At 51.1% G+C, this 14560-nt stretch overlaps 5 protein-coding genes across 5 annotated transcripts; 3 read left to right on the top strand and 2 right to left on the bottom strand.

Annotated features, from left to right (window-relative positions):
• Nucleotides 1-2209: 2209 nt before the first annotated feature.
• CLUP02_12996 (uncharacterized protein) lies at nt 2210-3222 on the bottom strand (the record flags this gene model as incomplete). Its single annotated transcript, XM_049291954.1, has 4 exons — nt 2210-2397; nt 2513-2651; nt 2760-3140; nt 3199-3222. The coding sequence occupies 4 exons, from the start codon at nt 3220-3222 to the stop codon at nt 2210-2212; spliced, it is 732 nt and encodes a 243-aa protein (XP_049149100.1).
• Nucleotides 3223-3649: 427 nt separating this feature from the next.
• Nucleotides 3650-5953, bottom strand: CLUP02_12995 (uncharacterized protein; the record flags this gene model as incomplete). Its single annotated transcript, XM_049291953.1, has 2 exons — nt 3650-5785; nt 5870-5953. 2 exons carry the CDS (start codon nt 5951-5953, stop codon nt 3650-3652), a joined length of 2220 nt encoding a protein of 739 aa, XP_049149099.1.
• A 790-nt stretch (nt 5954-6743) lies between these two features.
• CLUP02_12994 (proline-specific permease) lies at nt 6744-8450 on the top strand (the record flags this gene model as incomplete). The annotated part of the gene is made up of 1 exon (XM_049291952.1): nt 6744-8450. The coding sequence occupies one exon, from the start codon at nt 6744-6746 to the stop codon at nt 8448-8450; it is 1707 nt and encodes a 568-aa protein (XP_049149098.1).
• An 873-nt stretch (nt 8451-9323) lies between these two features.
• CLUP02_12993 (uncharacterized protein) lies at nt 9324-11024 on the top strand (the record flags this gene model as incomplete). The annotated part of the gene is made up of 1 exon (XM_049291951.1): nt 9324-11024. The coding sequence occupies one exon, from the start codon at nt 9324-9326 to the stop codon at nt 11022-11024; it is 1701 nt and encodes a 566-aa protein (XP_049149097.1).
• A 1081-nt stretch (nt 11025-12105) lies between these two features.
• CLUP02_12992 (uncharacterized protein) lies at nt 12106-12915 on the top strand (the record flags this gene model as incomplete). Its single annotated transcript, XM_049291950.1, has 1 exon — nt 12106-12915. The coding sequence occupies one exon, from the start codon at nt 12106-12108 to the stop codon at nt 12913-12915; it is 810 nt and encodes a 269-aa protein (XP_049149096.1).
• Nucleotides 12916-14560: the final 1645 nt, after the last annotated feature.

The raw sequence follows: 14560 nt of genomic DNA, 5'->3' as shown, positions 1-14560 counted from the left end.
CAAAGCCATTTTCCCCACGTCGGAGAAGTTCAGGACATGGAGTCGGTGAAGCTAGATGCGTTCAAGAATTCCAAGGAGCAGCGATGCCACGTGAGAGCTGGCTGAGCTGCCATTTCGCGACAGGACATCGAATTGGGAATGGCTCGGAGGAACCTCCGCGAGTCTGTTTGGTTGCAGCAGAGTGCGAGAAACCTCGGGACAAGACTTGGATGACTTGTAGAGAGGCCATAGAGGTGATGTTGGAATGAGGGGAGGGGGGGATATGCCCGCTTACGATGCCCCTCGAATTAGCCCCCATCGTCCTATGGTCCTAGGGATGTGTCTGTTGGTGAGCACAACTCGACTATGTGTCTCGTCCAACAAGAAACGGCCATGTCCCCCTTTACCAAGAGTTTCCGCGCTTGGTATAGTCCGAGAGCCTTGTTGGAGACTCAATGGATAGGAGGTTACCACTTTAACCAGTTTGTCGCAGAATCTACTCCACTCTCTCCAAAAGGGTTCTCTTGGTTATGCACGATCCAAGCTCTGGAGTAACAAGACACACTGACCCAAGCCGGTAGAGAGCTGCAATCTCGAAGTGCCCCCCGCAGCACCCCGCAACGCCTCACTTGGTGACAACGTTGGATGCCTCGGCTCTGAGAGGCCGGACTAGGTCGCTTCGGGCGACGCATACATGGGGAGTCAGATTGAGTGCAGCGTAGTCAGAGTTGCAAAGTCGACGACTCAAGTCAATGGTATGTTCTTATTGGTTTGCCCGTCGAGGGCCAAGAGAAACAGCCAAGCTGAGCGACCGTTGGAGTCGTGCAGCCTGCATGCGCAAACCGGCCGGTACTTGGGGGGGTATGTAAGCACAACAGGTGGGTTGTCTGGGGGTGGAGGAGGGGAGGCGCACGCCAGGTTTCTGCAATGCAAGTCGAGTGGGTAGACATGGATGACCAGATGAACTGGAGCTATCCCCTATTGTGTAAACTTTGCGAAATCTGTCTCAAGTTTTCTTCTGTCTTGCGACTCATCGGGCAAAAAACGTGATGCCAAGGGTTCGGGCTTGACAGCGGAGCTAGCCGATCTGAAGTTTGTCCATCACTTGTCAGACTGTCTGATGTGTCAATCGATGAGTTCAGAGATAGCCGCGCCGGGCGATCCGTATGCAGGCCGAGTTGGCGCATCAACGGGATTTGTGGTATTTCCTAATAGTCTTACCATGATCTGAAACTTTAGTATCCGCCCTGATGGGAAATTGGGAGGCTAGACTATTGCCGTTGTTCGCACTGGAATGGTCTGGACAACGGTCCTGTGTCTGACCGAGGTCCAACAGAGGGGGCTTTATGCGAGGTGGATCGGTCTCCCCCCTTCAATCTGTTGTAATAGAAGTCCGCCTTTACTCGTTCATTCCTCTCTGGAATAATGGGTAAGAATGATTCGTATTCTTGAGAGAGTTCGGTGCTTCCAGTTTCAGGTGTTATCTTGACTCCACCAGACAAATGATGTATTAATCGAGTGTTACAAAGACAGGCGCTTTTGTTTCTTTCGACAGCTTGTTCGAGAGAACTTCAAGACTTCTCAAAAGCAGGATTACTATTCAGCTATGATTTCGACTAAATCCACTGCGTGACAAGTCTTTGAATTGCATGACTACCACATCGGACTTAAGACGAAGTTCAGCAGCGAACGTCAAGTACAGCACTGTGAAATGGGATTGGCAATCCCTGATTACCTATCTGTCAAGGTACAGTCTCTAGCAAGATGCTTTGCCCCTTCCTGCAACATACATCATCGAAAGGCCAGATTTCCAGCCGTATCACAAGCCAATAATCTGTTTTCTGACGTCAAGCGTTGACGAATCTCCGTCCATATTGACGAGAAGCCAGAAAGTCCTCCGCTGATAACTTTGTGAAGCGCGTCCAAGAGACCTCGGATTTCACATGCTCCGATGATAAGAGAGTCTTTTGGCCAGGTTGATGCTTCTTCAGATCTGCGGAAAAAAGAGCTACGCGGATGTCCTTGTTCGCCAAGAACGCACATGTTCAGATGAAGGCATTGAGGCGGCCATGAACTTAAGTATAACTGTGACTCCAAAGTTCTATTCTCCTGTGGTATGATTGCGCATTGTATTATGCAGAAAGTTCAGAATTCATTAAAAAAAAGCATAAGTCTTATTCAGAGATCGAGCCGAAGAGAAGGCCTATTGAGAAATCCAACAGCACAATGCTTAGCATACCCAACCGCCATCAACATTGTATACAGCTCCTGTGACAAAAGAAGCCTCATCGCTAAGAAGAAACGCGATAACGCGTGCAATCTCGATGGGCTCTGCTCTTCTCTTCTGTGCGGTTACCTGTAAACCACGCTTCACATCTTCTGGATTTTCTCCACGAGACAGTGGCGTGTTGACAGAGCCTGTAGAACATCATTAGCTTGGTTCTGTACTGTCGCCAGTTTGCGATTTTTTGGAAGCAGATGATTTCGTAAAGGGGGGGGGGAGGGGGGGAGCAGCAGGGAAGGAGCGACTTACCAGGTGATACGCAATTCACGCGAATGTTTTGATTTTCCTTGGCTGCTGTTCTTGACAACCCAATTACGGCTGCCTTGCTGGCGCAGTATGCGGCGTTGCCAGGAGCTCCGAATTGACCAAACACACTTGCTGCAGATACCTGCGATGGAAAAGCATCATATCAGCTTCTGAAATACTTGTAGCCAAAGGATGTAGCTCGAACGGCCTGACAGCCGGTCTAGAAGTCGAATAGAGAGAAGAGACTTACGATGCTGCCTCCGTCAGACATCGCTCCTAGTTGTGACCTCAGGCAGTTGAAGACGCCTTTGGCATTGACTTCAAAGACAAAATCCCAGTCCTTGTCTGTAAGCTCTGCAACAGGTGTGGCATGGGTAATTACACCAGCCATGTTGACAGCACCGTCTAGCTTGCCAAACTTTTTCACCGTATTTTGAATCCAGGTGTTGACGACATCACCTTTCCTTACATCGACTACTTCGTACATGTGGCTTGCACTATCTTCGAGAGACGAGATTGCCTCCTTGAGAGAGTCCTCGTTGATGTCCGCCAATGAAACCTTAGCGCCGCGGGAGGCTAGGAGCTGGGCCGTTGACAGGCCCATGCCGGAGCCGGCGCCGGTGATAGCGATCTACGCGAGGGTTACATGAGCATGATATCCAAGAAAGTGGGTAGTTTGCCCGACTTACAACTTTGCCTTGGAATGAAGACATGGTGTGGTCGGACTTAGTGTTTGCGTGAAGTAAACTTGTGCCAGGATACGATGATGAGAAGCTGGTTTCTATGAACAAGTATGCTTGACGCCTCCCTTGGTGCCTCTAATTAAGTAGAGGTACCGGTCCGCGGCATAGGTAGTGACAGTCAAACTCATAGGCAAGTAACCGAGCGGAAATCGTTTCTGTTGAAGAAGCGCGGGGTATCTTGGGGAGAACTTACACGAAATATGTTGGCCCAGAATAGGAAAGTTATCCCCTTGCAGGAGTGGCAAAGACCCCACCAAAAGGGGTAAGTCGAATATTATCTGCTCGACAGCACATCCAGCCACATACCCTCCATCATCTGCAAGACTGCAACCTACTTACACACAATATCACTCTAGATTTGAAACCGGAAGATGTAGAACAGCCAGTAATATGCATTTTACGATATCAAGATGGCCTCGGTGGCGCCGCCGCTATCTACACATTCCTTGTCGGCCCACCGTCTCTCGACATCCGCGAGAGAATCGCTGAAGATACGAAGACCGCTCCGACGCGCCCAGTCCCTGAAAAACTGTGCAAACGATTCCCGCACCTCTGGGTCATCTGCCTCGCTCGCCGCAATCACTGCAGGCCACACCAGCCTGGCTGACCCGTACCCCATCTCAGACTCGGTTGCCTCGAACCGCAGCAAACAATCCCGAACACCGACAACCTTATCCTGTAACATGTCCGCCTCCACGTCGTACACCCTCCGATAGAAGAATGTGGTCAAGGCAAGCAGCATGGCCTGGGAGAGATTATCTAGAAATTGCTGGCAGTGCTGCATCTCCGGGTCCGAGGTGGGCAAGTCTGCTATCACGTATCCGGGCTGCCGTCTGAGTTGGTGGATGCGTCTCTCGACTGCCTTGGCGCGGAACATGAACTCTTTCAGACCTGCGGGACTCGAGTACTCTGGATCTTCTTTTGACCGAGCCAGCCGGATAACGAGCGAAAGGAGGAACATGTAGATCTCTGGGATACCAAAGATTTCGGGATACAGTGTTGCGAGCCAGACACCCGGGATCTGGAGATGGAGATCGTTCTCCCCTTCTTCCCGCCCCTTGACCTTGAGCATTTCTTGGTCGAGGTTGCTCCAGCTCGCCAGCTGAAATGACAGGTTGTCTATGCTATAGGCACTCGCATTGCTGGTCTCAATTACCTTTCGCACGTGGAGACGGTGAGGAGACTGCGTGCTCCCCGGGAACGTGGTCTCGTGCAAGACCCGCTCGAACGCGTAGCAGTGATGCAGTAATCGGACCTTGCGCGACTTTTTCCTGTTGAGCCCCTTGACGCGTATGAACTTTTCCGCCTCTAGAAGATAGCACTCCACTTGGTCACGGCTGCCGGAGACGCTCGAGATTTGCACCATTGTCAGAAAAGCAATCAGTATCGATTTGTACTTTGCCTTTTTGGGTACATCGTAGGCTGTCTGTAGCATGAGTCGGACGTGGTGGCGAGCGCGCTGCTTGTAGTTGTTTGCCTGTTCGGACCACTTGCGCGAGTTAGAGATGCCACCAAGGCTGGAGGCGCTGATGGCGAGCGTGCCGTAGAATGCCGTTAGGCTGGCGTGGTCCATGTCGTCTCCGAGTGTTAGTGCTGCTAGACAACTTTTGACGTATGGTATGAATAGGATATGCCATGGCGTTTTGCTGTGGCGGAAGGGCGTGAAGCCTCGGAGGACTGTTGTAGAGTAGTGTCTCAGAAGGAAGACCGCATCGTGAGGAACGGCGTAGTCGATTGCGGGGGCAATAGAGCAGTTTTCTGGCGTTGAAAGCTGCTGAGACTGAGTGTCTGCAAACATGCTCGGTATGCATACTTGAACATCCTGAGAGGCGACATGGATTGGTACCCTCGGATATTGTTCCATGCCGGAGAAAGAGACATTATCGGATATATCGCGTACGCGATCTAGTTCCACAGGCGTGTCCCACCAATTGCTCGCGTCTGGGAGATCACCCATATTCCACCATTCGTTCGTGTTCCACCACTCAGTAAGAGGGCTCAATGGACGATGGTCCAAGCAGGCAAGAGCAGGCCCAAGTAACGGTGTCGTTTCTTGAGCCGGAGAACCGTCTGGTGGATTCATGAGCTCTTCGTCTGCCTCCTCAGGACTGTCCTCCCCGATCTCTTTCGCAGCCTTTGGAGGGCTGCCGACTGTGGGATTATTTGACTCTGGACTCGATTCGGGCGCAGCCTTTGAAGATTCCATTGACAGTCGATGTACTCTAAAGGCCCCGAAGGGACCTCGACTGATTTGAACGCTTTGGGATAGCGGTGCCCTCTCGCATTCGTCCTCAATTTGGGCAATATGCCAAAGAGTCAACGCCGGAGGAATGCTGGAGACGAGTTCGTCACTCATTGACTCGCGTTCGGATTCCGTCAACAAGGGTCTCCGAAAGCGCGCCATTCCGACGCTCGGAATCTCCTCAAAGTCGAAAAAGATATTCTTCTCATAGCCGCTGCATGTGAGGTTGGAGGCCCTACACATGGAGCATGTCGGCCGACCCTCGTCACACTTCATCCGGCGGTTTCGACACTGAAGCAAGTCAGCGCCTTGATTCCAGTTTACGGTCTATCCAGACTTCACAGGTTCACCAGCGTGATGGGTGGGATGACGTACAGTTCCACATCCGCCAAAGGACCGACTGCGCCGGGCGTCCGCATCCTTGGGCATAGACAGTCGTGGTTTGTTAGCATCGGCCATTCCGGGTGAGCCAGAGTTGGCTCGGGATTCCACTTCCTGTTTGGTTTATGGGAGGACGTCAGGAGGGTTTGGCGCACGTTGAACGTTTGCGATATCAACTGCTGATACTCTGGACTCCGCAAATGGATATGGAAAGTTATATCAAGGGGCTGAGGGCAACATATTTAGCCAAGGGTTGTACCAACACGACGGGATTGATGTCCGCGGAGAGATACGAATAGTGCGCAACAGAATGCATAACGCGGCTTTAGCGCATCCGTTGGAGCGGGGGCCTTTGATAAGAGCGGGGGGAATAGCGAACGACCCGGTGACCCCATAGTAAACCTGGGGTACATGTTTTGGCGTCTGATAGCTGGGAAAGCTTTCCTATCTGACTCGAGACCACTACACTTGGTATCTTCGCCAAGTCGCCTAATGCCCCGGATGGGTTAGGAACAGGGACGGCTGGAACTTATCTCCATCCATGCTTTTCCAAGACTTGCAATGTCTTCCGTCCAGAGTACAACGAGCTGAGTCGGCACTAAGTAGTATCGGTGCCGGTCTCCCTTGTCAGCCCAGACAAGGTTCACCTTAAGGGCCCCGGAACAGGATTCGGTGTACGTGGTCGTAATGTGTAGTTTAAAAGACAAGAGAATGCCCTCATTCAATACAAGAGTCAACTTAAGTTGAAAGAGACTCTGTACTCAACTACCTTACCTGCACTGGTTTCACAACCAAACAAATCCTTCAGTTGCCTCGAATGCATAATTGAATCAACCTTACCGAATCCCCCTCGTCGACCCAGTCTACAATGGCTCTAGACAACGACACGGCAACCCCCTTTTCGAGGGAGGGCATTTACGCGGACACTGCCAATGATGGCAAAACGCACGACTCAGACCTCGGCCGACTCGAAAGCAATACCTACGGCGAGACTCATCTCGTCGCCCAGGGTGGCACGAAGCGAAATGTCAAGTCGCGTCACGCCCAGATGATTGCCATTGGTGGCAGCATTGGAACTGGTCTCTTCGTAGGATCCGGCCAGGTCCTGGCTGCTGGCGGACCGGCGTTTCTCTTCCTGGCCTATGCCCTCACTTCTCTTCTCGTCTACGGCATAGTCACGGCTGTGATGGAAGTAGGCACATTCCTCCCCATCTCGGGCAGTTCCATGTCGTACTACTGCAACCGCTACACTTCTCGATCCCTTGGATTCGCTCTTGGTTGGCTCTATGTGTATTCTTTTGGCATCATTCTCGCCTACGAAATCACAGTTGGTTCAGTCATCATCAACTACTGGCCAAACAACGTCCACAATGCTGTCTGGCTGACGATCCTCCTTGTTGTCGTCGTCGGACTCAACCTATCACCAGTTGCTGTTTACGCAGAGACCGAATTCTGGTTTGCAAGTCTGAAGATCATTCTCTTCATCGGTCTTCTGCTTCTCTCAGTGGTTCTGATTCTTGGTGGAGGGCCGAGCGGAGAACGGCTGGGTTTCTACTACTGGGTTGACCCAGGTGCGACCAAGGAGTACATCATCACAGGCTCTGGTGGTCGCTTTACTGCCTTCCTTTATGGTTGGGTGTTTTCCGGCTTCTCGTTCTACTTCAGCCCAGAGCTTATCATCGTCATGGGTGGCGAGATGCGAAACCCGCGCAAGAACCTGCCCATTGCCAGCCGACGGTTCTTCTACAGACTCATCATTTTCTACCTTCTCGGCTCGTTGGCGATTGGAGCCATCTGCAACTCCAACTCCGAGGGCCTTGTGTCCGGTGCTGGTAATGCTAATGCGTCACCTTGGGTCATTGCAATCCGCAACGCCGGGATCAATGGTTTACCCACAGTCGTCAACGCCGGTATTCTCACGAGCGCCTGGAGTGCTGGAAACTCATACCTTTACATGGCCAGTAGATCCTTGTACTCTCTTGCAGTTGCCGGCAACGCACCCAAAATCTTTACACGCTGCAACAGCTACGGTCTTCCCATTTACGCCGTCCTTGCATCGAGTTGCTTCACTCTTCTCGCGTATCTGAGCGTCTCCTCAGATGCTGGCGTGGTCTTCAACTGGTTCGTTAGTCTGACAAACACCGCTGGATACACCTCTTGGGTGCTGTGCGCATTCATCTTCCTTCGTTTCCGCAAGGCCTGCCAAGCGCAGGGCGTCAAGGTCCCTTACCAGTCCTGGTGTCAGCCCTACGGAGCGTGGATCTCCATGATTGCATTCGGCTTCCTCCTCTTCGCCAATGGAGTCACGGTGTTCTACCCCGGAAGATTCTCTGCATCTAGCTTCTTGACTGCGTATATTGGCATTCCGCTTTTCCTGGTTACATACTTTGGACACAAGCTCACGGTTGGAAGAAAGGATCCCTGGCTGTATGCTCCTGAAGATGTTGACTTGTCTACCAATTTGCGGGAGGTAGAAGCAGAGGCGGAAATGTGGACGGCCATGGATGAGGCTGAGAAGGAGAAGCAAGGCAATTCAAACGCGTGGTGGCGCAAGATTTCTCTGATTTGGCAATGATTGTCAATTGCAGGTGTTGATATACATGTAGTACAGCTTAGGCACAGTAGGGAATACGTCAATTCGAATTGAAGCACTATTGTGGTTAGAAACGCAATGAATGGGCTCTAATGATGGACTCCGTGCTTGCTCGAAGTTGCGTCCATATGAATTGACTGGACTATGTGCCTCCCGGAACTTGATATGGGATGCCAATTTACATTGTATTCTTGACGTTCATACCATATCATGAACCCCAATCTCAGCTGCGACTCCATAGTGTTGAAGTGTGACAAATTGATTGCTCGGTACCGCACTCACACGCCCTATCGGCGGCAGCTCGGAAAGCGCTCAGCTGCACCATATGACCTTTAGATAGACTGACAGCTTGACATCTCGATGATTCGACGCTTTTGCATGCTTGAGAATGCTGTATAGTCTGACTAGGGTTCCTTTAGGGAAGGGTTCCCCTTGGAGCTAGCCTATGACTTGGCCGATGCGGGGGAGGGGCCCGATAAGCGAACTTTGGTCAACACCACCCAAATCCAGAGTTGGCAAGTCATCCCCGATTCGGGGCCGCCACCTCAGATAAGCCCCACATGGGAGCGGCTGATGTTTGACGTGAACAAGTTGGGCGGATAATGCTGTGATAGATGGGACGGGAAAGTTGTGCAGATACTTTCTCAGCGGAATTCTATTTGCTAAGGGAAATGTCTTATGTCAAGGGCGAGTCGTCGGCTATTTAGACATCTCACAGACTTCGAAGAATAAGATCTTAATGTGGCACAAGAAGCATTTTGTCAAGCATTCCTATCAAGACTTGATTAGTACAGACAAATCTCAAAATCAAACTTGATTCTTTTCAGTCTGTTCCTTGAAACCACCCCGAAAATCATGGGCTCTATTCCGACCCCTGTGAAAGAGACGTATGATGTTCTCATCATTGGCTCAGGCCTATCCGGCCTTGCTAGTCTGCACCACATTCGGGAGCAAATGCCCGATTGCAGGGTAAAGGTCCTCGACAACGGTGCAGACGTCGGTGGAACGTGGTTCTGGAATCGCTACCCCGGATGCCGGTTCGACTGCGAGTCTGTGTCCTATAGCTACTCCTTTGACAAGGGTCTTTTGGAGGAATGGCACTGGAAGGAGGCCTTCTCCCCTCAGCCCGAGACACACAAGTATATCAAGCGCTTTGCAGAGAGGAACGACCTCTACAAACATATTCAGTTCAACACCACGGTCAAATCAGCTCGCTGGGACGACGATGCCCATAACTGGACATTTGTCGACCAGGACGGCAACCAATACATCACCACTTTCTTCCTCAGCTGTATCGGCTTCCTTTCGACACCATCACTACCAGCTATCCCCGGCATTGAGAATTTCAAGGGCACGTCTTTCCACACATCGCGGTGGCCGACAGACTTGAACCTTGCCCGCGATTTTGCTGGCAAGCGTATCGGCGTTGTCGGGACCGGTGCCACCGGCATCCAGACTATCACCGCACTGTCAAAAGAGCCAAGCATCAAGTCCATCAGCGTATTCCAAAGAACGGCAACATGGACCGTCCCCTTGCGCAACTACGAGATTTCGCCAGAGAAAATGGAAGAGCTTAAGAAAGACTATGATAACATTTTCGGCATCTGCCGCTCCACACCCTCAGGTTTCATGCACATGGCGGACCCACGCAAGTCCATGGAGGTTACGGCAGAAGAGCGCCTCGCCCTTTGGGAGAAACTATACAACGAGCCGGGCTTCGGCAAGTGGCAGGGTCTCTTTAGCGACACATATACGGATCGCCAAGCCAATGAGCTGTATTCCAACTTCATCGCAGACAAGATTAGGGGAAGAGTACACGACCCGGAGGTGGCCGAGTCTCTGATCCCCAAGACGCACGGTTTTGGTACCCGTCGTGTGCCGTTGGAGAGCGGCTACTTCGAGGCCTTCAACCAAGACAACGTGCACCTCGTTGACCTCAAGAAGGCCCCGGTCTCTGAGGTGAAATCTGACCGCATAATCACATCCGACGGCAAGGAGCACGAGCTCGACATCCTGATCTACGCCACTGGTTTCGATGCCATTACAGGCTCCTTCAGCGCAATCGAGTGGCAAGGCAAAGATGGACGGCCACTGATTGCGCCGAGTGGAACACCCAAAGGCGAGCGAGCCGTTTGGGTCGATAACAGACCCTACACGTTCCTCGGCATGACGGTACCCTCTATGCCCAACATGTTTATGGTTCTCGGCCCGCATCAGCCGTTTGGCAACGCGACCAGAAACATTGAGCACGCCGTACAGGTTGTTGTGGATTTGTTGAAGTTTTGCCGTGATAGGGGATACACGTATGCGGAGGCAACACAGGAGGCCGCGGACGGCTGGACAGAGCATGTGTTCGAGTGCAGCAAGGGATCACTTGTTAACGAGGTTGACAGTTGGATGACGGGTGTCAACACGAACATTAAGGGCAAGCAGGTTAGAAGCGTTGTCAGATATGGTGGATCTGCGCAGGAGTTCCAGAGACGGTGCAGGGAGGTTAAAGAGTCTGGTTACCAGGGGCTTACGTTTGCCAGGCAGGCTAAGGGTGTCAAGTTGTAGATTTTAGATTATCCATGTCAATTACAAAATTTGGTTCGCATTAACTTTACCAAAATCCTCTAGTGCAAGTAATGCGTCGCCCAAGTTACAAGTCTCAAGTCTATCTTTTGTCTCTCATTCTCGTGTGGATTCTGTTGTCTTGGAGAGTCTCGATTAAGCGTATGTGTGCTTGCATGCTAAGGTAGTCTGAAAACGATGCAATATGCTCGCTGATTGAGCTGAGGTTAAGCATAGCACAGCTCAGTCGTTCTTAGAAGGGCCTGACCAAGACGGAACACCAAGAAACATATGGTCTAGACATAGATTCCTAATCGAAATAGAATGATTGCTACAATATGTCACAGTTGGATGCAAAAACCTTTGGTCATCTGCAAACAAGGAGAAGCCTATCATCACAACGCGGTGCCGCTAGGACGAAGGCTATGACCTCACCCACGTTGTATCAACTACCTTATCAAACGTACTTAGCAAACATTAGCCATAGAGGCAGCATGACTTTGATCAATCGAAATATTAGATGTGAGCATTCATTGACTAACATCGGCGCGGAACACGATATGCGTGATGTCCGACATCGGGTCCCTACACTAAAACCAAGGACCTGTTGATAGGGCGCATGCGGCCAAATGCTGATGTGACTATCGCCGCGGGGTAAAACATGTCTCTATCTTTCTTCAACCCCGCCAGCAGCCAAAGGCTTGGCCCATAAAGAAGTGTCACATTTAGTCTTTTGATAACAGCAGCTGACGCACAAGATGATCGGCCAGCGCGGCTTCTCGGGATGACCCCTCAGACGCCGCGCGCCGGGTGGGGGAGTTGGTCGCTGTAGGTGGAGTCAAGACACCCGAATCAAATGGGGAAAGTCATACCTGAGCGTCAATGGAAAGCCACGCCCGATACCTAAGAACACCGAATGCGCAACATCGCGATGATGGACTACTTATTGAGGATACCATCAACGAACTGTGAGCACATCATCATAGACAATTTGCATGACATTAATCACCTTGAGCTTTCTCAACTACAATTACTAAACTTTTGATCAATTACTTCCTCCTCCAAACCTCTTTAATCACATAACATGGACGTCCCCGGCTTTGCTCTAGTTACAGGTGCAGCCTCTGGCATTGGTAGAGCATGTGCTCGCGGTTTCGCCCAAGAAGGCTCCGCGGGTATCGCATTACTAGATCTCAACGCAGACGCGCTCAAGACAGTCAAAGAGGAAATCGAAGCCGAGTTCGGAAAAGACCGCAAGATTGAGTTGCTCACCTACCCCATCAACATCGCCAACGAGGAGGAAGTCATCAAGGTCGTCAATGAAGCAGCAGCCAAGTTTGGCAGGCTGGACTATGTTGTCAACGCCGCCGGCATCGCCATCAAGCACAAGGGCGGCGCCGCGTTCGCCAAGACGGAAGACTGGCAGCGGGTTCTCGACGTGAACATCAACGGAACGTTTTACGTGCTGAGGGCGGCAGCGCAGATCATGCTGAAGCAAGAGCCGATTTTGTCAACAATTGACGGCAGACCTTTGCAAAAGGGGTCCATTGTCAACTTTGGCTCTATCCAGGGTGTTGTGGGCATCACACTTTCTACGGCATACACGACGACAAAGCACGCCGTCATCGGGTTGACGCGCACTGCATCCGAGGATTATGCCAACCAGGGCTTGCGCATCAATGCCATCTGCCCTGGGTACACAGAGACACCAATGACGACCAAGAACCCCGAGGTGTTGAAGGCGATGGAGGAGAGAGTCTCGACCGCGGTGCCGATGCAACGAATGGGAAGTCCAAAGGAGATTGCCGATGGTGTTTTGTACTTGGCTGGCGGCAGGAGTTCGTTTGTGACTGGGTCTGCGTTGATGGTTGATGGAGGTTATACTTCGAGATAGTCTGCTCCCATCGGCTTTGAAATGAAACTTAAACGTTTGGAATGAAGCTGAAAGTGGATTCAACAAACTGACTGAACTTTGCTGAATGTGACCTGAGCATAGGTAATGTACACGTAAACATACTTACTTACCTTAGGTATGGGACTTCTCAGCAAGGTGGGCATGGTTTCTAGACGCGAAGTTGCAATTTCACAAAAGTAAGTACGTGTCGCATGCACTAGAAAATCAAAGAATATCCAATGCCTAGGGAATGCAATCTTTGAAATTTGAAAGTAATGACATCCTTGCCTAGCGTTGACTCACTACTGCACCTCGTGGGAGCCTTCTGGCGTTAGGATATCCTAAACCCGCCCCGACTCCGAATAACAGCCCCGTGAGTTATGCAGACACGCCGGAGGCAGGCCGTTCCGAAAAAGCGGGTCTAATTCACATTTATGAATCTGCTGGTCCATGACTCGTTGAGTCGCACCGGTCAGTCTGGCCTTATTCGTGCATCAAAACAGCCTACCTGCTGTAATCACTTGAGGATGAGCGCCATCTCGACAGCACATTCCAAAGTTCTCTCTTCCACGAGATCACTCCGATGCGATGCGGACCGGAGAAGTAAACAATAAGATATAGACGCAAGGAAAAAAAAAGGATTGCGACAGCCGAATGCATACACAGACGGTGTTCATGTTCAATGTTCCAGAACTATGGTAACCGGGCTGTCCCCGCAAACCGCAGCGGGTTTGGCATACGTAGCATCCGCGGGGAAAACTCTAAAAAGAAATGTCCATCAATTTCAATGACAAGTCTGACAGAATTACTCAGATGAACTTCCTCCCATCAACACCAGACTGTCACATCTTTATAATTTCATGTTGTGCTTTGGTGGTCTGTGGTGTTAGAGTTAAGAACAATAGACGACACTTGGATGAAGATTACCAACGCCAAGCTACCTTGCCACCTGGATGCATGTAACCGTGTATCTCTCGTAAATCTCAAGGTCCCAATCTGATCTATTTCAGGGTCCTTCCGAAACACGAAGGAGGCAATAAAACATCAGGCTCCCATCACCACCTCAACGGAATGAGTATGATAAGTTCAGGGGTGGTTACATGTATTTGCGAGGGAGATTGACAACCTGAAGAGTCTTTCGGGGGCCGAATTTGCATAACTTTGTGAACACACGGCGGGAAGCTATGCTGCCGGACCACACCTCTACACGCTAGAGGACGGAGTTAAGCCTAGTCGGAGCCGGGCTGTCCCACCAGCACCAGCAAAGACTCAAAGAAGGGCGCACCAACACAACATCTCTGTCGTCACCACGATTTCAAAGCACCATACCTGCAGTGCCACGCACGTACGGGGGTTTTACTCACTGATCCAGTGCACTGGGCTGAAGCTATCCAGAGTAGAAACATGGCGACCCGGGTGTTCGTCTCGGCTACTACGGGATCGTGAGCACTAGATCGAGAAGATGTGCACCGTATATGCGTATGCAATGCAGACAAAAGATCGATCCGACAGGCGAAGCCACCCGAAGCGGCGCGTGTAGTGGGCACGGTAAAACGGGATTCAGCACCATTCGGTCCCCATTCCCGCCCGTAAGCCGTTTTATTTCGGACCCTGTGATCCTGTATATTTCGTCATTCCCGCTGCT

Source organism: Colletotrichum lupini, chromosome 6 (assembly GCF_023278565.1).
Source record: "Colletotrichum lupini chromosome 6, complete sequence".
Classification (NCBI taxonomy): Eukaryota; Fungi; Ascomycota; class Sordariomycetes; order Glomerellales; family Glomerellaceae; genus Colletotrichum; species Colletotrichum lupini.
Note: the sequence above shows the minus strand (reverse complement) of the source record. Positions and strands in the feature narration are given on the sequence as shown.